At 39.1% G+C, this 23241-nt stretch overlaps 1 protein-coding gene across 2 annotated transcripts in view; it reads right to left on the bottom strand.

Moving 5' to 3' along the window:
• The window catches only part of LOC121390783 (caspase-3-like), a 28178-nt gene extending 5653 nt beyond the window's left edge, over positions 1 to 22525 (bottom strand). The window contains exons 1-8 of one of the 2 annotated variants that reach the window (XM_041522708.1): positions 22397 to 22525; positions 16487 to 16539; positions 15859 to 15975; positions 12595 to 12645; positions 9379 to 9450; positions 7652 to 7951; positions 5027 to 5264; positions 168 to 760 (exon numbers count right to left, since the gene is read on the bottom strand). In XM_041522708.1, coding sequence (XP_041378642.1) covers positions 625 to 760; positions 5027 to 5264; positions 7652 to 7951; positions 9379 to 9450; positions 12595 to 12645; positions 15859 to 15975; positions 16487 to 16514 — 942 coding nt within the window. In that variant the 5' untranslated portion in view covers positions 16515 to 16539; positions 22397 to 22525 and the 3' untranslated portion in view covers positions 168 to 624. Of the gene's footprint in view, positions 1 to 167; positions 761 to 5026; positions 5265 to 7651; positions 7952 to 9378; positions 9451 to 12594; positions 12646 to 15858; positions 15976 to 16486; positions 16540 to 22396 lie in introns of those variants that run through there. The other variant, XM_041522709.1, reaches the window with a different exon arrangement.
• Positions 22526 to 23241: the final 716 nt, after the last annotated feature.

The raw sequence follows: 23241 nt of genomic DNA, 5'->3' as shown, positions 1-23241 counted from the left end.
CGGCCTCTGATATACCAGTCGTGGTGCATTGACTGGAACGGGAAATAGTCCAATGGGCCACCGATGGGCATCAATGATAGACCGTATCAGGCAAGCGTTTTACCACAGGACTACGCCTCCCCCCCCCCCCCCCCCCCAAAAAAAAAAACAAACAACGAAAACAAAACGAAAAAAACCAAAACGTTAAATAAATGTGATATGATAGTATAACATGGAAACCAGTCGAACTGTTCAGGAGGGCCAGGAGTCACGGTCGCCAGCTAGACTGATTTTTGCGTCAAATGTTAAACGTATGTGATAAGATAATATAAGATGGAAGCCAGTCGAACTGTTCAGTCACGGTCGCGAGCTAAGACTGTTTTTTTCGTCAAACGTTAAACGTATGTGATATGATAGTATAAGATGCAAACCAGTCGAACTGTTCAGTCACGGTCGCTAGCTAAGACTGTTTTTTGCGTCAAACGTTAAACGTATGTGATATGACAGTATAAGATGTAAACCAGTCGAACTGTTCCCGACCACTCTCTTTGAATGTGCATCTTGGTCCAAGAATGACGTCACAGTTAAAGGTCCAATATCGCCTGTAAAATGTTTTTGTTTTGCTCAGAAATACGAGCGTGAGTTCTAGTAGAAGACGACTTTCTTCGTGAGTGCGTTGTGATAGACTGGTGTTTGAACAACTGGTGCGCTTCCCTTTTTGGTAATTCTCTGTTCGTTCACAATGGCGTTTACACGAGTCATCATGCTGTTTAGGTCCTCGCTGGAATTTAAATAAATAAATAAATAAATCATTTTGTTTGTTTGTTTTGTTTAACGACACCACTATAACACACTGATTAATCAACCAAAACTGGCGGCTCTACCGCCAGCGGCGGTCCCGTCTGCGTCGTAGTCCCCACCCCCACGACCCGACAAGCCAGCAAAGCAAGCTGTTTCAACGCAGACTGCCCAGCTCGACGAGTCGACACCAGTGTTGGACACTGCCATGTGCGAGACTACACGGCCGGCGTCTTCCATTCCAACCCCTCCGCTTGTGTCCGCGTCGAAACCCCCACCCCCGTGGCACTCCGCAGCGACCAAGCCGGAAGGAGTCATCGAAGGATCCTTCAAGCGCTTCCCAGACGGCACTGAGGTCGGGATCCACGACATGGAGCTAGGGGACGGGACGTTTGGACTTGTGGTGACGTCGCGCCGGGATGGACTTTACAGACAAGGAGTTCTCTTCAGAGAAATGGACAACACAATGTAGGTTTCCTCTCTAAGATTATATGTCAAAATTACCAAATGTTTGACATCCAATAGCCAATCATTAATAATTCAATGTGCTCAAGTGGTGTCGTTAAACGAAACAAACTTTAAGTCTTTTGAAGTAGTGTATCTTCCAAATATATACAAGCTACCGGACAAGAAAGTGTATAACTAGCTATATGAATGGCAGTCCTACAAGCGAAGCAAGGGAACGTTGTCGATGAAAATGGCAGTCCTCCTACACACGAAGCAATGAAAGTGTCAATGAAACTGACTGTCCTATAGATGAAGCCAGGAACATTTGCCAATGGAAGTGGCAATCCTCTCAATGACGAAGCACAATGATACTGACTCGTGGGAATGGCCATGGTACTGTGAAAACATTCTTTTGTCTCCGTCTATTGCAGATATATGATTTAGAAAATGTCAATGGTTTTGACACTCAAATTATACTAATTAATGGGGGAGGGGGAGGGAAAATGTGGTATTCAGACAACATTTTATTCAGTATTAAAAGCAGTTAAGGCTGTACAAAGTACAGTAAAATTTGTTTTATTTAACGACGCCTCTAGAGCACACTGATTTTTTAGCTTATCATCGGCTATTGGACGTCAAACATATGGTCATTCTGACAAAGTACAGAGACAATGTACAATACTAGTAATGTGGGATTGGATGTTAGAAATATTCTGCATTGGTCTAACGAACAATAATACTATTGGACAATTTGACACTTACAAACCAATGACTAGTGCATTTTGCGTTATTTTGTCAGATGCACATTGCAAATTACTTAGCGATTCTAGACTATTATTAACTGTCATACACTAGTACCATAATACGCTGTAACACTAATAATTAATTAATCTAATAGTAATCCACACAGGCGTGGCCATTACAAACTAATACTATCGTCAACGTCCCAAACTGCATTATGCTTCCAACTCCGTTCACTTTGTTTTCATGAACATCCGATTTGTTGTCGTTTGCTTGTCGTTCATTTGTGAGGTTGTTTTTTTCTTCACAGTTCTTGAACATTTTCATCAACAATAAAGTAAGTTTCTAAATACAAAACTTTACAAACCCCTAAAACCATTAATTTTACTGGATTGTTTTTGTTTATTCCTTAAAATGACCGATGTCGGGTCCACATGACTTGTAGAAATTGACTTAACATGGAGGAAAGAAAGAAGTGTTTTATTTAACGACGCACTCAACACATTTTATTTACGGTTATATGGCGTCAGACATGGTTAAGGACCACACCGATTTTTTTTAGAGGAAACCCGCTGTCGCCACATAGGCTACTCTTTTACGACAGACAGCAAGGGATCTTTTATTTGCGCTTCCCACAGGCAGGATAGCACAAACCATGGCCTTTGTTGAACCAGTTATGGATCACTGGTCGGTGCAAGTGGTTTACACCTACCCATTGAGCCTTGCGGAGCACTCACTCAGGGTTTGGAGTCGGTACTTGGATTAAAAATTCCATGCCTCGACTGGGATCCGAACCCAGTACCTACCAGCCTGTAGACCGATGACCTGCCACGACGCCACCGAGGCCGGTTAACATGGAGGAAGACGAATTAACATTCGGTGTATGTCACATGACCTCACACGTGCCAGATCAACAAGGCCAAATAATATAATTTTTACGATTTTTAAGCCACCTTTTGTTAAAATTTGTTTTCAGTTATTATATTCGATCAACAAAAGGTAAGCCACATTAAATTTGTTGTACCTCTACTATAGTGAATAGTATTCATAATCCATATTCATAACAATTGTAAATACTTTTTGAGCGTATAAATTGTGTTAATTAAAAATCAATTCATTTAAAAAATGATATTTTACAAACTATTCACTGGTAATGCCTATCCATATCAATTGACATCAAGTGTTAGGGATGGGTGCTGGTAAAACGCGGACCGGACCAGAACGCTTGACGAACTGATTTTTTCCTTTTAAAACAAATATTAAACAAAATGTTCGTCAACTATGCGTAGTTAGAAACTTTTATTTTGTTCATGTAGTGACCTTAAAAATGGAAATTGACGAACCGCACATGCGCGGTAGAATACTTTTTTATATACGCTTTCCACAGAATAATAATAACAATCTTTAGAACAGACTATAGGATGATATTTAGCCATTTTAAAAAATATATATTTCATACTAAATTGTAACCACTGAAGGCATTTTGTCCAGACAGAATCCTTGAAAAACAAAACTATTACCGTGACACAGATTTCACATACTAAATTGTAACCAAGTCACTTATATTGACTCCACGGAGATCTCTTGAAAAAAAAAGCCTGTAATTGTTTCACTGATTGCCTTTTTTGTTTGTTTTTTAATGGAACGCTTTTCAAGAGCGGTGCAAGTCTCGGAACAATGTGACTTAATTAATATGATGTCATGAAAACTCGATGGAAGCAGCTATGTACATTGTATGTACGCTATATCGTCCTATATATAATATAAACATTCACACTAGTATATATGACAATACAGCGTACGCACATGACTCGTTCCATCGAGTGGTACTAATTAATCACCCATACACCAGGAACCGAACGCCTATGGGCACACACCTACACACATGAGTGTGTGTCTCTGTCTCTCTCCCTCCTCCCTCCCTCCGTCTCTCTCTCTCTCTCTCTCTCTCTCTCTCTCTCTCTCTCTCTATATATATATATATATATATATATATATATATATATATATATATATATATATATATATATAATTAATTTATCTCACTTGCACTAGCTTTTAGGTTTTACCTAAAGCACTGTCGGAAATTTTCGTCGATTATTTCTTACATATTAAACAGACAAGTAAATATTTTGTAAATATCTATTTAATGATAGTCGACCTAATTTAGCATTTACTTGTTTGGGTTCTCATAGATGTACAAGGTGGTGTTTACTTTTGAAATTAAAAGAAAGATTTGTAAACAGGTGATTTGTGCACTTTATTGGAACACACAATAACACATTTTGGTCAACATGTGTCAATTTCATTGCTGTTACAATATGTGACAACCATTTCTGATGACGGTTTGCACCTATCCCTCTCCAAAACAAAATATTTGTAGACATTTATAAGTAACTTTGGAGCAAAACTTTCAAGAACCATTCTGAGTTTGTAATCTATTATACCGGTATTAAAGGTGCTACCTCAAAGTTGCATAATGACAGCTATTGAAAATCATGTTTTTTTAAATTAAATTGTCTTTAACATTTAAAGACTATACCTTTAACTATATGCCCATAAATGATTATAGGAAATAATTTTATCTACTAGAAAATATATTTTTATTGGAGAACCTTTATCACAGATGCTCACATACAACTTCTGATATAGCACCTTAAAGTGGTTGCAAGATTGTGTAAATTTCTAATGTACTTAAATATGTTGGTCATAATTAATAATTTAGGCTGCAATTCAAAATAATCAGTTAACTTGCAGTTTTAAATTAAAAGTTTGTTAAGGGTAAATGAAACTGACACATATTGATCAAAATGTGTTATAGTCTGTTCCAATAAAGGTCACAAATCTCCTGTTTACTGACATCTTTATTTTAATTTCAAGAGTAAACACCACCTTGTACATCAATGATAGCCCAAACAAGTAAATGCTAAATTAGGTAGAGTATCATTAAATAGGTAGGCCTATTTACAAAATATTTACTTGTCAGTTTAATATGAAAGAAATAATTGACGAAAATCATTTAGGTAATATTATATTGTGATTTGGAAATGAAATATAATACCTGTCTGCATATTTCTCGAACACGTCTGCTAGAGCCTGTATGTACCAACAGCCGCTGTTTTCGTCCCGCACTGCCCCGTACCCGGGCACGGTGGCGTACCCGAACATGAAATCCTTCTCGTTCGGGATCCCTGCCGGAAGCTGTGATTGCGCACCCACAGTGTCTAGCTCTACTTCCCCCGGCGAATCCTTCTCCGCTTTGACATCACTGGTAATGGTCGAATCATACTTAGTACGCCCTGAAGAGAAGGGAAATAAACGACGAGAGTATTGCTAGCTCGGACTATCACCTGCCACGACAATGTTGGCCAACTGTCTGTTGTCAGTTACAACTCGATTCTCGTCATATAACCCATGAGTTGTTAATCTGAGCGCACCCGTCCTAAGTCGGGAGTTGCAGAAATTACAACGCAATTACAACGTCGTGACAGTTGACAGTATGATTCTAGCATAATGTATATTGAAAGCAAAACGTATACTGTGGAATCACTTTTATTTATGATGGTCCAAATTCCGAGCCATAGACTGTTAAAGTTTTCTAAGCATAGGAGGGCTAGTCTTACGTATTTTGGTAATTTCATCCCCTGCAGATCGGAATAAACCCAATCAGATAATGGGTCCACCGAACGAGTTTGATCTCACCCCTAGGGGTTAACTCAAGGGTAAAGCATATGAGACAGGTGGCAGTGGGAGGCAACTGCCCCCTAATGCTGGAGCAAATCTCAAATTTGGGCCAAAATTATACAGATATTCGGTAAAAATGTACTAACCTGAGACCTTTTTACCATGTATTTCATCATTCTACTCACAAAATTAGTTGTAATCCATGTACAAATGCGTAGTGATTCGTTTGCAATACTATATAGTTGTTTGGTAGTGATTCGTTTCATGAAATTTTAATAAAGTAATTTAGTTTTCTTCTTCTTTTTTTCTTTTTCTTGAAGGGGTGGGGGAAGGGTATTTGACCTAATAGAATCATAGACAGGTTGGTTGGCCCCCTCCAATAGTATGAAATAATTATTTAACCGTGTACTGTAAACCACACCGTGAAACCCCTCTGAACTGGACACCCACGGGGCCAAGTAAAATACAATCAGGTTATAACGGTATCCGGTATGTATGTATTGATGTAACTATGTTAGTATGTATGTATGTATTGATGTTTTGATGCGTGTGTGTGCGTGCGTGCGTGCGCAGGCCCGTAGGAATGATATCTCAAGGGGGCACATCTCCAGTGAAGTGGGCACGGTCTCTATTGTGTGTGTTTCGGATTGTGGGCATTTTTTTTGGTGTTTTTATCTTTATTTAATATAGAGTATGGATAAAACGTACAGTTTCGTCAAGTGGGGGTCCCGTGGTTCCTACGGGACTAATGCGTGCGTGTATGCGCATATCTCATTAAGGATAACGGATGATTCTTCTCCAAACAACAGTTTATTATCATTTCAGACAAGTCAAAATGCCGTAATGATGCCCAAGCAAGTCGATGCAACCCTGCAATTGTCCAAGCAAGTCGGCAATGCCGTGGTGCTTTTAGTTCTCTACGGCACTCTTTTGCCTTGCACTATTCAGGGTTTATTTTTTCAACGGCATGTTTTTTGCAGTGGACATTTTCTTAATTGCAGTGGTTGACGATGGGCGTAAAAACGCCGTAACCTATACATTTAAATCGTCCAAATGCTGTGACATTTCTTCCTCTATTAGAGAGTCTATAGTCTAGATTTAAGGTTTCCTAAGCATGGTGCCTGATCGTACCGATTTGATGGGCTGGGACATAGCCCAGTAGTAAAGTGCTCGCCTGATGCACGGTCGGTCTAGGATCTATTCCCGTCGGTGGACTCGTTGGGCTATTTCTGGTTCCAGCCAGTGCACCACCACTGGTATGTCAAAGGCTGTGTTATGTGCTGTCCTGTCTCTGGGATGGTGTTTATAAAAGATCCCTTGCTACTAATGGCAAAATGTAGCAGGTTTCCTCTCTAAGACTGTATGTTGAAAATACCAAATGTTTGACATTCAATAACACTTGATTAATTAATCAATGTGCTCTAGTGGTGTCGATAAACGAAACAAACTTCTAAGCATATGGCATAGGTCCGTCCTTATAAAACGTTAGTCTAGAGTGACTCAAATCTCTAGATTGTGTATATAGCATTTAAGTCTCAGACTATTAAGAGTCTTGAATCTAGACTTACGGTTTTCTAAGCATGTGGCATAGGTCCGTCATTGTACAACTTTAGACTCAAATCTCTCCAATTTGTACATAGCATTAAAGTTTTAGACTATTAAAGGAAGGAAGGAAATGTTTTATTTAATGATGCACTAAACACATTTTATTTACTGTTATATGGCGTCGGACAGATATTGAGGGAGGAAACCCACTGCCGCCATTTCATGGGCTACTCTTTTTAATTAGCAGCAATGGATCTTTTATATACACCGTCCCATAGACAGGATAGCACATACCACGGTGCACTGGCTGAAGCAAGAAATAGCCCAATAGGCCCACTGACGGGGATCGATCCCAAACTGACCACGTATCAAGCGAGCGCTTTACCACTGGGCTACACACTATTGGAGAGTCTTGAGTGGAGACTTAAAGTTTTCTAAGTATGCTGCCTGACCGTACCGACTTGCCATTTCTCGCCTCGGCACGCCTGGATAAAGAAGATCTTCGGCTTGTCGATGAGGTTTTTACACCTGTCTGGCTGGAAATAGCTCGACAGATCATTCACCTTGACGTACTCCAGGTCAGTACCGAACAGCAGGCCGTCCTCGCCGTGTGACATGATGATGCACACGAGGCAGTCGAAGTCGGCTTTAAAATGACGGGCTTCCGTCGCCATGTCATCCTTCATCTCGTTTGCTGTCCGATCAGGTGACACTTTGACGTCAAATTCCAGTTTTTTGAATAGGTTCTCCATTCTCTCTAGAATGTAGACAGAAGGATATTTAAAGATATTGTTCTGTTTTCAGCCATATTTTCTCCAGTCTCTGTAGAATTTAAACAGAAATATATATAAAGATACCTTTCTGAGTTTTAAGCCATGTTTTATCGTACGCTTATACCTACACGGCCTACATGCCTTCTCTTTCACCAGCCATTTAAATTAACATTATTAACCACTTAAAGGTGCAGACCCTAGTTTCAACCCGTAAAAATGGACACTAAGTTTGGTTAAGTTACAAACCTGTAACACACTTGGATAACGTTACAAGAGTGTGAAACAAGAGTCTGTGACGTTGAAACGGTAAAATATCATTAAAAATAGACTAAAACTCGACTCTATAACCGTTATTTCTCAGAGGCACGAGCATTTTTAAAAATATGAAAAATGCATTTTGTGGTATTAGAAACACCAAGATGACCAGAAACACTTCGGTTGTACGGAAACGGATAATCTAAACAATAAAATATAAGTAATCAGTGATCATAAACGGCTCTAATAGTGAAAAATATGCCTTAGTGTCTAAAAACTAGGGTCTGTCTCTTTAAACTAACATCAAGCCTTTCATCTGTTATTTTTAATAAATTTTTATTTTAAAAATATTTTATGGCTGGTATGCACATGTTAAAAAAACCTACATTTTGTTGCCCACTGGACAGAGTTATCCAACTTTTGCACGGTGCTAGAAAAATCTGTCTGACCCTAGGGCTAGATAAATCTGTCCGAACCGAGGGCTAGACGATTTCTACATACGCGTGACGTCATAACTCATTTTTTACAACGATTGATGTCTAACTCATGGTTTTCAGAATTCTGTTTGCCATTTCACGTTGTAAAAATTGTTTTAAAATTATTTAAACAAATTAATATTTTCAACTTTATATTTATTGGTAAATTATTACATTTATATGTCATTGCATGAGGTGGACTATATTTTTCCGCGTATGATTAAGTGAGTTTGTAGGTAAAATGTTTACGAATCGTCCTACAATAAACAAACCGTCGCTTATAAAATTAATGTTTTGTTACTGAAATTAAATGGGCAAGAAAAAGAATCAATCACCGTTCTGAGGTATAGATACGGCAATTCCATCCCTCGGGACAAAATGTTTTTGTCCCTCGGCTTGGAATTGCCTTATCTATATCTCACAACGGTGATAAATTCTATTAGTCTCACAGGGCCAAATCAGGGGAAAAAGGGCACATGGTCCACAACATTAAAAATGCAATCAAGTGTAACTTCTTCTTTTTGAAATGCGGAAAAAACTGGAAAAAAAACCCAGCCACACGAATTATATTGGTGCGGGGGGGGGGGGGGAACTGGTCCTCAGAACCCCCTTACTATACCTCTGTCTCCCATCTCCCCATGTGGACAATTATAGAAAGAATGAAAAGAGATGAATTGTACCTAAATCTTTGTGAGCTCCTTTCCTTATGTCACCTCCAGAGAAATTCTCGTTCTGAATGATAAGACAGAGACCTAAAAACAAGAAGAACAACACCAACAATCAGCCAATCAGCCATATCCTAGGATCAGACTACCAACTGTCACGACGGAGTTGGCCAACTCACCGATCTCGCGACTTTTATGACTGTTCATTTGCTAGTCTGGGCGCTCTTACAACTCGATTTTCGATTCTCGCCGTATACAACTCCTACAACCGATTAGTTGTTAATCTTAAGTCGGGAGTTGGGGAAATTACAACGCAACCGTCGAGTTGGTCAACTTAGTCGTGACAGTTGACACTCGGAGCATAGCATTAGGCACACTATCCAACAACAACAGTTTTATATGTGTGTATGTGTATATTTGTGTATTAGACCTCGAGCCAAAGGCAGATTTTTAACAACATTATTATTTTCCACTTTTTTCTTGTTTCTACATTCTTGTTTTAATTTGTTTAGCTAATACTATGTTTTGTTTATTCAGGCACGGTGGAGCAGAGGGGGGGGGGGGGGGTGTCTAGCCCTCCTCCAATAATTCTGAATGAAAAATATTATTGGTAGTAAATCTTAAGGCAAAGATGAATTATTCTTTTAGAATGTAGGAAATTGCATTTCAGGACTTCTAAGTTTTCAAAATGTTACAAGGAAACATACCCCCCCCCCCCCCCCCTAGAAACTTTGCTTTGCACCCTCGATCTCAGCCAGCCTCCACGATGTCTACTTACTTTTACCGTGCCTGTTATTAGCCGAAAAAGATGAAATGAGATAAGCAAACAAGTGAAAAGTGGACTGAGTTGGAGGCGACGGGTGTGGGGACTACAATGTTCTTCAGATTTCGATTTGTTTTTCTGTATCCAATAACTGGGCGTGCTGTAATGTTGTTGTTGTTGTTGTGGGGGTTGTTTTGTTGGTATTTTGTTTTGGGGGTTTTGGGTTGGGTTTTTTGGGGGGGTTGGGTGTGGGTGTTGGGGGGTGTTGAAAGTCCTCTCATAAATTTACCAATATCAACGTTACGTCGATTATATATATATATATATATATATATATATATATATATACTCTTCAAAAAAAGAAACGCAAAAGGGTACAAATGGGTTATAACTCCGATTTTATGTTTCCTACCGGTTCATGCTTTGTGAATATAAAGTCATTGCATGTCCCAAACACATTCCCACGGTTACATTCGATAAAACGCAGCTACTGTACAATAAAGTTCCAAAATGTGAATATTCGCAAAAACGCAGCCACGTGCAAACCATGTCACCACTGCACGTGCGTTGTCTGCACGTGCAACATGAACACCGACAGTATAAAAGTGCAGGGTGTTCGCTTGCCTGGCCTCTGTATCTGGCCGACAGTTGACAATCCAGGACATGCCACGTCTCAGTGAACCGCAGAGAAACAATGCCATCGGCCGACTAGACGCAGGCGAATCCAGAACGGCCGTTGCCAGGGCATTCCATGTGTCCCCAAGCACCATCTCCAGACTGTGGGACCGTTACCAGCAACATGGATCAACACGTGGCCTCCCTAGATCCGGTCGACCACGGGTCACTACCCCCGGGCAGGACCGCTACATCCGGGTACGCCACCTTCGGGAACGATTGACTACTGCCACCTCCACAGCCGCAGAAATACCAGGTTTGCGCAGGATATCCGACCAGACCGTACGGAACCGCCTACGTGAGGTAGGAATTCGTGCCAGACGTCCAGTTCGAGGTGTCATCTTAACACCACAACACCGTCGACTCCGACTGCAGTGGTGGCAGATTCATCGACAATGGCCTCAACTGCGATGGAGACAGATGTGGTTCAGTGACGAGTCCCGATTTCTGCTCCGACGTCATGATGGAAGATGTCGCGTGTATAGGCGTCGTGGTGAACGTTATGCGGCAAACTGCGTGCAGGAAGTGGACAGATTCGGCGGGGGTAGTGTCATGGTGTGGGCAGCCATCTCACACACTGGCAGAACTGACCTGGTCCACGTGCAGGGCAACCTGAATGCACAGGGCTACATTGACCAGATCCTCCGGCCACACATCGTTCCAGTTATGGCCAACGCCAACGCAGTGTTCCAACATGACAACGCCAGGCCTCACACAGCACGTCTCACAACGGCTTTCCTACAGAACAACAACATTAATGTCCTTCCTTGGCCATCGATATCACCGGATTTGAACCCAATTGAGCATCTATGGGACGAGTTGGACCGACGCCTCCGACAGCGACAACCACAGCCCCAGACCCTGCCCGAGCTGGCAGCAGCCTTGCAGGCCGAGTGGGCCACCATCCCCCGGGACGTCATCCGTACTCTGGTTGTTTCAATGGGCAGGCGGTGCCAGGCAGTTGTCAACACACGCGGAGGCCACACCCGGTATTGACTCCAGATGACCTTGACCTTGGTGGTGTGTCCTATCACTTACTCACAATGGACTAGAGTGAATTGTGAACAATCCTGCAACATTTGGTAATTATCGGACTCACCATTCAATAATTAAATCAATTCTCCAAATGTTACGACAATGTGGTTTTGCGTTTCTTCTTTTGAAGAGTATATATATATTCTCTTCAAAAGAAGAAACGCAAAACCACAACGGCCGTTCTGGATTCGCCTGCGTCTAGTCGGCCGATGGCATTGTTTCTCTGCGGTTCACTGAGACGTGGCATGTCCTGGATTGTCAACTGTCGGCCAGATACAGAGGCCAGGCAAGCGAACACTCTGCACTTTTATACTGTCGGTGTTCATGTTGCACGTGCAGACAACGCACGTGCAGTGGTGACATGGTTTGCACGTGGCTGCGTTTTTGCAAATATTCACATTTTGGAACTTTATTGTACAGTAGCTGCGTTTTATCGAATGTAACCGTGGGAATGTGTTTGGGGCATGCAATGACCTTATATTCACAAAGCATGAACCGGTAGGAAACATAAAATCGGAGTTATAACCCATTTGTACCCTTTTGCGTTTCTTTTTTTGAAGAGTATATATATATATATGTATGTATGTATGTATGTATGTATGTTTGTACGTACGTACGTACGTACGTACGTCCGTCCGTCCGTCCGTCCGTGTGTGTGTGTGTGTGTGTCGCTCTCTCTCCTTAATCCTACACCACCACCACCCCCAATCATATGCTTAAAAATATTACTATATGCCTGCACTCCATGTTAGGCCTACCTTTTGGATTGGCATCCATTTTATAATATTCGTCAGTCAAATCTTTGTGTGCTGGAATACAATAGAAATAATTACTAATACCAGGCAGCAGTGAAATAATTAATATGATGAAATTATAATAAATGGAGGTGTTACATTAAAACACGGAGCAGTTTGTTTCAGAAAGTTTTGGCTAAAAGCTGTTCCACTTTATCCATTTTACTCAACAAAACAGGTGACTTAAAGTCGCAGACCTCAAGTTTCAACCCGTAAAAACGGACACTATAAGTTTAGTTAATCTACAAACCTGTAACGTGACGTTGAAACAGGGAACTATCCTTAAAAATAGACTAGCACTCGTCCCAATAACCATAATTTCTTAGACGCACGTACGTTTTCAAAAATATGAAACATTTATTTTTTGGTATTAGAAATACTAGGATGACCAGAAACACCTCGGTTGTACGGAAATGGATAATCTAAACAATAAAATATAAGTAATGTTTGATTTCAGTGATCATAACAGCTCTAATAGTGAAAAATATATCGTGTTTAAAAACTAGCGTCTATCACTTTAATTAACAGGTGCTATAGCGCACTTCTTGAAAGAAAAGAACGAAAGAGTTTATTTTGTTTAATAACACCACTAGAGCACATTGATTTATTAATCATCGGCCTATTGAATGTAACTGGTAATTGTTTGCTCAGTCTAGCAGCAAGGTGTATTTAATATGCACTTTCCCACAGACAGGGCAGCATATACCACAGCATTTGATATACTTGTCGTGGTGCACTGATTGGGACGGGGAGGGGGTAACACAAAATCAGAGAATGGGTCCACTGAGGTGGTTCGATCCTACGACGCGTGTATTTTAGCGAACGCTTCACTGACTAAGCTAGATCCTGCTCCAAAAAGAAAGAAAGAAAGAAATGTTTTATTTAATGACGAACTTAACGCATTTTTTTTACTTACGGTTATATGGCGTGGGACATATGGTTAAGCACACACAGACAATGAGAGAGAAATTAGGCGAAGATATACGGAAAACCCACTGCCACCAAACCAAGGGCTAATCGTTTCGACTAACAGCAAGGGATCGTCTATATGCACTATCCCACAGACAGGATAGCACATACCATGGCATTTATTACACCGGTTGTAGAGTACTGGAGAAATGGGCCCACCGACGGGGATCGATTCTAGATCGACTGCGCATCAGGCAGCCAGTTTAGTACTCATTTGTAGCACAGACCAAAACCAGTAGCTATTACAAGCCAAAGAACAGTGGGGGGGGGGGGGGGGGGGTGGGGGGGGGGGGGGGCGGAACGATGACAGGACCAGAGCTGTATTAGGGCACAGCCCAATTTAAAAAAACAAACAAATTGTAAGGGGTTTTTTTTTGGGGGGAGGGGGGAGGGGTGTGCTTATAAAGCTGAATATACATGTATCATATATAAATATTTAAAAAACACAACGTTTCAATAGGCAAGATTCGAACCTACAGCACCGGGGATCGATCCTAGACCGACTGCGCATTAGGCAACCGCTTTACAACTGAGCTACGTCGCGCTCCCTGTTAAGATAAGTTAGTGCTATAGAAAAAAAAGAGGTGAAAGCAGGATATGTGCGGAGTTTTTTAGGCTTTTTTTTTTTTTGGCGGGGGGGGGGGGGGGGGGGGGGTTGAAGGAACAAACGAACTCTTTCTCAGGATACATTTCCCAGTCTGGAGCTCCACGCGGTAAGACGTGTTTGTTCCGCTGCTGCACACTGCACGTGCTTTCGTGTGCTCGACTTGGGGATCCTTCGTTTCGTTGTTTTTGTCAGCGAAATGAAGTTTTCTACTGGGATATATGCGGCCATTGGAACTGATTGAACGCTGGAACGCTTCTCGTTTCGACAGCGTGCACCACTAGGTTGGATTCTTTTTTAGCGAGATTCCTTGCCTCCACGTCATTTCTCCGTCTGACTGTCGACTTGTTTTTTTCGTGTCTCGTATGACGGCCATTCTGCAGAAAGCCACGGTTGTTCGCGTTTAGTCTCTACATGTCCGATCCTGTCCTAGCAGAACTGGACGATTGACCGCCCCACTCTAAGAAGAAATTGGAAGCGGGGTCGGCCCCTACTACTCTTTTTCTAGACTTTACATTGTTTTATAGTGATACCATCTCGTATCCTCCGGAGTCGGGCCCGTCCGCACCACTATACCAACCCATGACGACTGGACTATACCCTAGTCTGATACTCTCTCTCGTTCAGACGGATCCGGCTTCTCAAGATCTGTATTTCAGCACAACACTACACCTTCAACGTCTATCGATTGTCAATCTAGGAGTTCTCTTGATGGGATGCAACCCATCTCGTCCCTACAAGCTGTGCACCCAAACGGCCTTAACGAGGCCACTCACGTGGACATATCTTTCGGACTTTAAACTTTTAGATCTGCGTTCAAAAGTTTGTCGAAATTACTCTCTTTTTTATTATTAAATAGTCCGATCCTCTGTTCTTTCTCTTATTTAATTTTGGACTGTCCTTCTAAAATGTCCAAATTATATAAATATTCGGCCGAGCAGTCAATTCTTTTTATTTTTGGCTTGTAACTTTTTTCTTTTTTTTAAATTTATTCTATTAACTATTTTACTAATTGCTATTTTAAAAATTCTGCCCATTTTCAACTCTACCCCCCCCCCCCCCACCCCCCCTCCATCCCGAGTCAGGTCACCGATCTTATCGGAGGTCGGACTCGGGATGGGCGTGTTCAAAACCCTAGTGGTATATGGGCACGTTAAACAAGTTATCATCATCATCATCTCAGGATACTCCCTTTAAAACCGGTTACCGTAAAACCTTGAATAGAAACCTTCTTTGTTGTTCGTGACGTTTTTAGGCCCAATCTCTATTCAAGGTAGGCATGCCTGCAAAAACCGATCTCTCTGTGATACTAAAGCATGAATGAATGAATGTTTAACGACACCCCAGCGCGAAAATACTAAAACATGAATGACACGCCAGCGCGAAAGTACTAAAACATTAATGACACGTCAGCGTGAAAGTATTAAAACATGAATGACACGTCAGCATGAAAGTATTAAAACACGAATGACACGCCAGCGCGAAAGTACCAACACATTAATGACACGCCAGCGCGAAAGTACTAAAACATGAATGACACACCAGCGCGAAAGTACTAAAACACGAATGACACGCCAAATCGAAAGTACTAATACATGAATGATACACCAGCGCGAAAATACCAAAACATCACCTCACCCGAAACAACACCTCACCTGTTTTGGGACTCACTCTAACCCCTTGAGCACCACCCACTACCACATTTGCACACTGAATCGTGCCAGCCACAATTACGTTGTTGCAGTTGATGATGTTGGTGTGTGATCTGCCTCCTGGAACCCAAGTGGATAATAATAAGAAGAAGAAGAAGACAACCAACAACAGTAATAGTTGCATATACATATACATTACCATTGTAATATAGTGTGGTGTGGTATGGTGTGGTATGGTGTGGTGTGGTATGGTGTGGTGTGGTGTTGTAGAGTAGTATAGTGTGGTGGTGTGGTGTTGTAGTGCAGTGTGGTGGTGTGGTATGGTATAGTATGGTGTAGTGTTATAGTGTAGTCTAATGTGGTGGTGTGGTGTTCTAGTGCAGTGTGGTGTGGTGTGGTGTGGTGAACTGTAATGGAATTGAAGGGAAGGGAATGGAATGGAATAGAATATAACAATAAGAAATAATATACATGTAATAAACATTACCTGAATCTTTAAGCACATTGAAGCCTCCGTAATGTACGGCAAAGCAACGCAATGCGATGCAATGTAATATAATGTAATTTAATTTACTGTAATAAAATGTAATATAATAAGAACAACAAATAATATACATGCAATAAATATTACCTGAATCTTCAAGTGGTCTTTGTGACATGGTTTACTGCAGTCCCCAGCAGTCCCTGAAAATACGCACAGGATGGCGTGTACACAGCAATAGCTAGAACAAGTGTGATAGTTGGTATTTAAATACACACACTAACGACAACACAACAATAAGCTTAAGTAAACATCTTAGTTAATATTTAAACACACACAATAGCGTATACACGATAATACATATGGTTTTTGAATAGTTAAACGGACGGTCGAAAAGGAAAAGATAGGGAGCTACGTATAGGTTTGGAATTTTAGTAGGTCGAATAGATGTTATATTACAAAACAATACATATAGGCCTACTATAGTTAGAGTAGTTGGTTATACAACGAGAATGACGTAGACGCAATAATATATAGTTAATGAGTAGTTGGTTATACAAGGAGAATGACGTAGACGCAATAATATATAGTTAATGAGTAGTTGGTTATACAACGAGAATGACGTAGACGCTATAATATATAGTTAATGAGTAGTTGGTTATACGAGATGACGTAGACGCTATAATATATAGTTAATGAGTAGTTGGTTATACAACGAGAATGACGTAGACGCTATAATATATAGTTAATGAGGAGTAGCTTATACAACGAGAATGACGTAGACGTTATAATATATAGTTAATGAGTAGTTGGTTATACGAGAATGACGTAGACGCTATAATATATAGTTAATGAGGGGTAGCTTATACAACGAGAATGATGTAGACGTTATAATATATAGTTAATGAGTAGTTGGTTATACAACGAGAATGACGTAGACGCTATAATATATAGTTAATGAGTAGTTGGTTATACGAGAATGACGTAGAAGCAATAATATATAGTTAATGAGTAGTTGGTTATACAAGGAGAATGACGTAGACGCTATAATATATAGTTAATGAGTAGTTGGTTATACGAGAATGACGTAGACGCAATAATATATAGTTAATGAGTAGTTGGTTACACAACGAGAATGACGTAGACGCTATAATATATAGTCAATGTGTAGTTGGTTATACGAGAATGACGTAGACGCTATAATATATAGGCAATGAGTAGTTGGGTATACGAGAATGTCGTAGACGCTATAATATATAGTTAATGAGTAGTTGATTATACAAGGAGAATGACGTAGACGCTATAATATATAGTTAATGAGTAGTTGGTTATACAACGAGAATGGCGTAGACGCTATAATATATAGTTAATCAGTAGTTGGTTATACAACGAGAATGACGTAGACGCCATAATATATAGTTAATGAATAGTAGGTTATACAACGAGAATGACGTAGACGCCATAATATATAGTTAATGAGTAGTAGGTTATACAACGAGAATAACGTAGACGCTATAATATATAGTTAATGAGTAGTTGGTTACACAACGAGAATGACGTAGACGCAATAATATATAGTTAATGAGTAATTGGTTACACAACGAGAATGACGTAGACGCTATAATATATAGTTAATGAGTAGTTGGTTATACAACGAGAATGACGTACACGCAATAATATATAGTTAATGAGTAGTTGGTTACACAACGAGAATGACGTAGACGCTATAATATATAGTTAATGAGTAGTTGGTTATATAGGAGAATGACGTAGACGCAATAATATATAGTTAATGAGTAGTTGGTTACACAACGAGAATGACGTAGACGCTATAATATATAGTTAATGAGTAGTTGGTTATATAACGAGAATGACGTAGACGCAATAATATATAGTTAATGAGTAGTTGGTTATACAACGAGAATGACGTAGACGCTATAATATATAGTTAATGAGTAGTTGGTTATATAGGAGAATGACGTAGACGCAATAATATATAGTTAATGAGTAGTTGGTTATACAACGAGAATGACGTAGACGCAATAATATATAGTTAATGAGTAGTAGCTTATACAACGAGAATGACGTAGACGCTATAATATATAGTTAATGAGTAGTTGGTTATACAACGAGAATGACGTAGACGCTATAATATATAGTTAATGAGTAGTTGGTTATACAAGGAGAATGACGTAGACGCTATAATATAGTTAATGAGTAGTTGGTTATATAGGAGAATGATGTAGACGCTAAAATATATAGTTAATGAGTAGTTGGTTATACAACGAGAATGACGTAGACGCTATAACATATAGTTAATGAGTAGTTGGTTATATAGGAGAATGACGTAGACGCAATAATATATAGTTAATGAGTAATTGGTTACACAACGAGAATGACGTAGACGCTATAATATATAGTTAATGAGTAGTTGGTTATACAACGAGAATGACGTAGACGCAATAATATATAGTTAATGAGTAGTTGGTTACACAACGAGAATGACGTAGACGCTATAATATATAGTTAATGAGTAGTTGGTTATATAGGAGAATGACGTAGACGCAATAATATATAGTTAATGAGTAGTTGGTTACACAACGAGAATGACGTAGACGCTATAATATATAGTTAATGAGTAGTTGGTTATATAACGAGAATGACGTAGACGCAATAATATATAGTTAATGAGTTGTTGGTTATACAACGAGAATGGCGTAGACGCTATAATATATAGTTAATGAGTAGTTGGTTATATAGGAGAATGACGTAGACGCAATAATATATAGTTAATGAGTAGTTGGTTATACAACGAGAATGACGTAGACGCAATAATATATAGTTAATGAGTAGTAGCTTATACAACGAGAATGACGTAGACGCTATAATATATAGTTAATGAGTAGTTGGTTATACAACGAGAATGACGTAGACGCTATAATATATAGTTAATGAGTAGTTGGTTATACAAGGAGAATGACGTAGACGCTATAATATAGTTAATGAGTAGTTGGTTATATAGGAGAATGATGTAGACGCTAAAATATATAGTTAATGAGTAGTTGGTTATACAACGAGAATGACGTAGACGCTATAATATATAGTTAATGAGTAGTTGGTTATATAGGAGAATGACGTAGACGCAATAATATATAGTTAATGAGTAGTTGGTTATACAACGAGAATGACGTAGACGCAATAATATATAGTTAATGAGTAGTTGGTTATAAAACGAGAATGACGTAGACGCTATAATATATAGTTAATGAGTAGTAGCTTATACAACGAGAATGACGTAGACGCAATAATATATAGTTAATGAGTAGTAGCTTATACAACGAGAATGACGTAGACGCTATAATATATAGTTAATGAGTAGTTGGTTATACAACGAGAATGACGTAGACGCAATAATATATAGTTAATGAGTAGTAGCTTATACAACGAGAATGACGTAGACGCTATAATATATAGTTAATGAGTAGTTGGTTATACAACGAGAATGACGTAGACGCTATAATATATAGTTAATGAGTAGTTGGTTATACAAGGAGAATGACGTAGACGCTATAATATATAGTTAATGAGTAGTAGGTTATACAACGAGAATGACGTAGACGCTATAATATATAGTTAATGAGTAGTTGGTTACACAACGAGAATGACGTAGACGCAATAATATATAGTTAATGAGTAGTTGGTTACACAACGAGAATGACGTAGACGCAATAATATATAGTTAATGAGTAGTTGGTTACACAACGAGAATGACGTAGACGCTATAATATATAGTTAATGAGTAGTTGGTTATATAGGAGAATGACGTAGACGCAATAATATATAGTTAATGAGTAGTTGGTTATACAACGAGAATGACGTAGACGCAATAATATATAGTTAATGAGTAGTTGGTTATACAAGGAGAATGACGTAGACGCTATAATATATAGTTAATGAGTAGTTGGTTACACAACAAGAATGACGTAGACGTTATAATATATAGTTAATGAGTAGTTGGTTATACAAGGAGAATGACGTAGACGCTACAATATATAGTTAATGAGTAGTTGGTTATATAGGAGAATGACGTTGACGCAATAATATATAGTTCATGAGTAGTTGGTTATACAACGAGAATGACGTAGACGCTATAATATATAGTTAATGAGTAGTTGGTTACACAACGAGAATGACGTAGACGCAATAATATATAGTTAATGAGTAGTTGGTTATATAGGAGAATGACGTAGACGCAATAATATATAGTTAATGAGTAGTTGGTTATATAGGAGAATGACGTAGACGCAATAATATATAGTTAATGAGTAGTTGGTTATACAAGGAGAATGACGTAGACGCTATAATATATAGTTAATGAGTAGTTGGTTACACAACAAGAATGACGTAGACTTTATAATATATAGTTAATGAGTAGTTGGTTATACAAGGAGAATGACGTAGACGCTACAATATATAGTTAATGAGTAGTTGGTTATATAGGAGAATGACGTAGACGCAATAATATATAGTTCATGAGTAGTTGGTTATACAACGAGAATGACGTAGACGCTATAATATATAGTTAATGAGTAGTTGGTTATACAAGGAGAATGACGTTGACGCTATAATATATAGTTAATGAGTAGTTTGTTACACAACGAGAATGACGTAGACGCTATAATATATAATTAATGAGTAGTTGGTTACACAACGAGAATGACGTAGACGCAATAATATATAGTTAATGACTAGTTGGTTACACAACGAGAATGACGTAGACGCTATAATATATAATTAATTAATAACCGATAATCAAATGGTCTACACCTAACTCGAACTTCGTTATTCGCCTGAATTTAAAATAATAATAACAATAATAACAATAATAATGAATAATAATAAAAATAATAATAATAAAACCAACACTAAAAATAAAAATAAAAAAAAATAAAAAAAAACGAAAAGAAACAATGAAACAAACACCAAAAATAAAAATAAAACAAAACAGAATTAAACGAAGAATGAAACAAACAAACCAACAACAAACAATACCAACACTACCCCGCTATATGTGAAGTGTGTGGGGACAGGATAGGCTAGTGGGGGAGGGCAAGCATATTAAAAACAAAATTATATTTAAAAAAGTAAATGTTTGGGACCCCCCCCCCCCCACCCCTCCCCCGCCCACTTACTCCGGTTCCTACAGACTTGTGTATATGGAGGTGTCGCCGAAACAAACCCCAACACTAGTGAATCCTATTATGGTTGTAGGGTGGGGTGGGGTGGGTGTATTGGGGGCTGTGATTATTGAAGATAGTTCAGGTACTCTGCCGTTAGAAAGCTAGACGGATATTTGTCCAAAGGTCATCTAGTTTCAGAGGCGGATTTAGGGGCGGGGGGGTTGTCAGGGGCCCGCCCCCCTAAATTTGCGAGCTATATATTTTTTATAGATTAATTTTTTATTTTTTATGATTCCCCTCCAAACCTCCCCCAAAGTTCCCTTGGCATTTCCCCTCATGTCATTGGGCCCCTCCCCTCATGTCATTGGGCCCCTCCCCCGTAAATGGATTTTATTCTGGATCCGCAATGAGCTTTCTAATGTACCACGGCTGGGGCGTCTGGTCTCTTCTTTTCGAAATTTATAAAACGAAATTTTTTTAACATCATTTTATTATCTATGTAGCCAACTGCACAAAATCTTTAGGCATCTTGGCCGTTAACTGCTGTAAATGATCGACGAAAGTTGCCTCAATTCACTATCAAACCATAGGTAACTAAGGAAAAGCTTCACCGCGTCACGTGATAAACAATGGCGGCCAAGAGTCGAAGTACCCGTATGTTCGGTTCCGAGAATACCGTATAGTCTCCACCTACCCATCTGCATCATCAGCGTAACGCTATTAATTCATCACAAAAAGGAAATGATCAACATAGAAAGCCCTCAAGTTAAAAATAGATGGGGAATTTCAAGTTTCGAAATTGCACTAGCCTGTCACCTTCTTTCCTCATTATATCTTTATCGACAACTATTAAAATGAAATACAATATATTTTAACGTACCTTCGAATGAGTATTTTGTGACTGTCGATTACAAATTACACGTAAGAGAAATAAAACAGCCGAAATGACACGTTTACTAAGTAAGTGAGAAGTCCTCTCAACCGTCTTACGACTCCATAGGCGTTTATCAAAGGGTTTGGCATGCGCATGCGCCCCACCTATCAGATTTTGACTGGCCTCAGACCACAATTAATTTCGCTATGTTTCTATATAGACTATATTAGAAACACCAGGATGACCAGAAACACTTGTACGGGAATGGATAATCTAAAAAATAAAATGTAAGTAATGTTTGATTTCAGTGATCATAAACGGCTCGAATAGTGAGAAATATGCCTTAGTGTTTAAAAACTAGGGTCTGTCCCTTTAATTACGCACCAGCTGTACTGTAGTGCAGTCAAATAGGCATCTACAGTCCGTCCCACAGGGAACGCCTTTTCCCATACTATGGAAGTTATTTATTTCTGAGCCGATTGTTTTCTAAATTGCACACAAACATAATGGGGTTTTGTTGTTTTTGTTGTGTTTTGTTGTTTTTTGGTGTGGGTTTTTTTGTGTGTTTTTTATTATTTCCAAAAAACTTTTGCTTTTCTTCTTACGTCAAACCAAATTATTTACCATAAAAAACACACAACATTTTTGTAGGATGATGGGACAGACTATAGAAGTAATTATCCATGCCGACGTGGTTGACACTTGATATTGGGATATATTCTGTATCAACCGAGTATTTATTGATATTGTATGAAGCAAATTGTGATTCCAGCTTCATAGTTATTACTTATTCATGAATATTTACGGTTTCAGTCTTTTTTCTCCCTGGAATACATTAAATATTTATGTAG

This window comes from Gigantopelta aegis, chromosome 15 (genome assembly GCF_016097555.1).
Source record: "Gigantopelta aegis isolate Gae_Host chromosome 15, Gae_host_genome, whole genome shotgun sequence".
Taxonomy (NCBI): Eukaryota; Metazoa; Mollusca; class Gastropoda; order Neomphalida; family Peltospiridae; genus Gigantopelta; species Gigantopelta aegis.
This window is presented reverse-complemented; position numbering and strand designations above follow the sequence as displayed.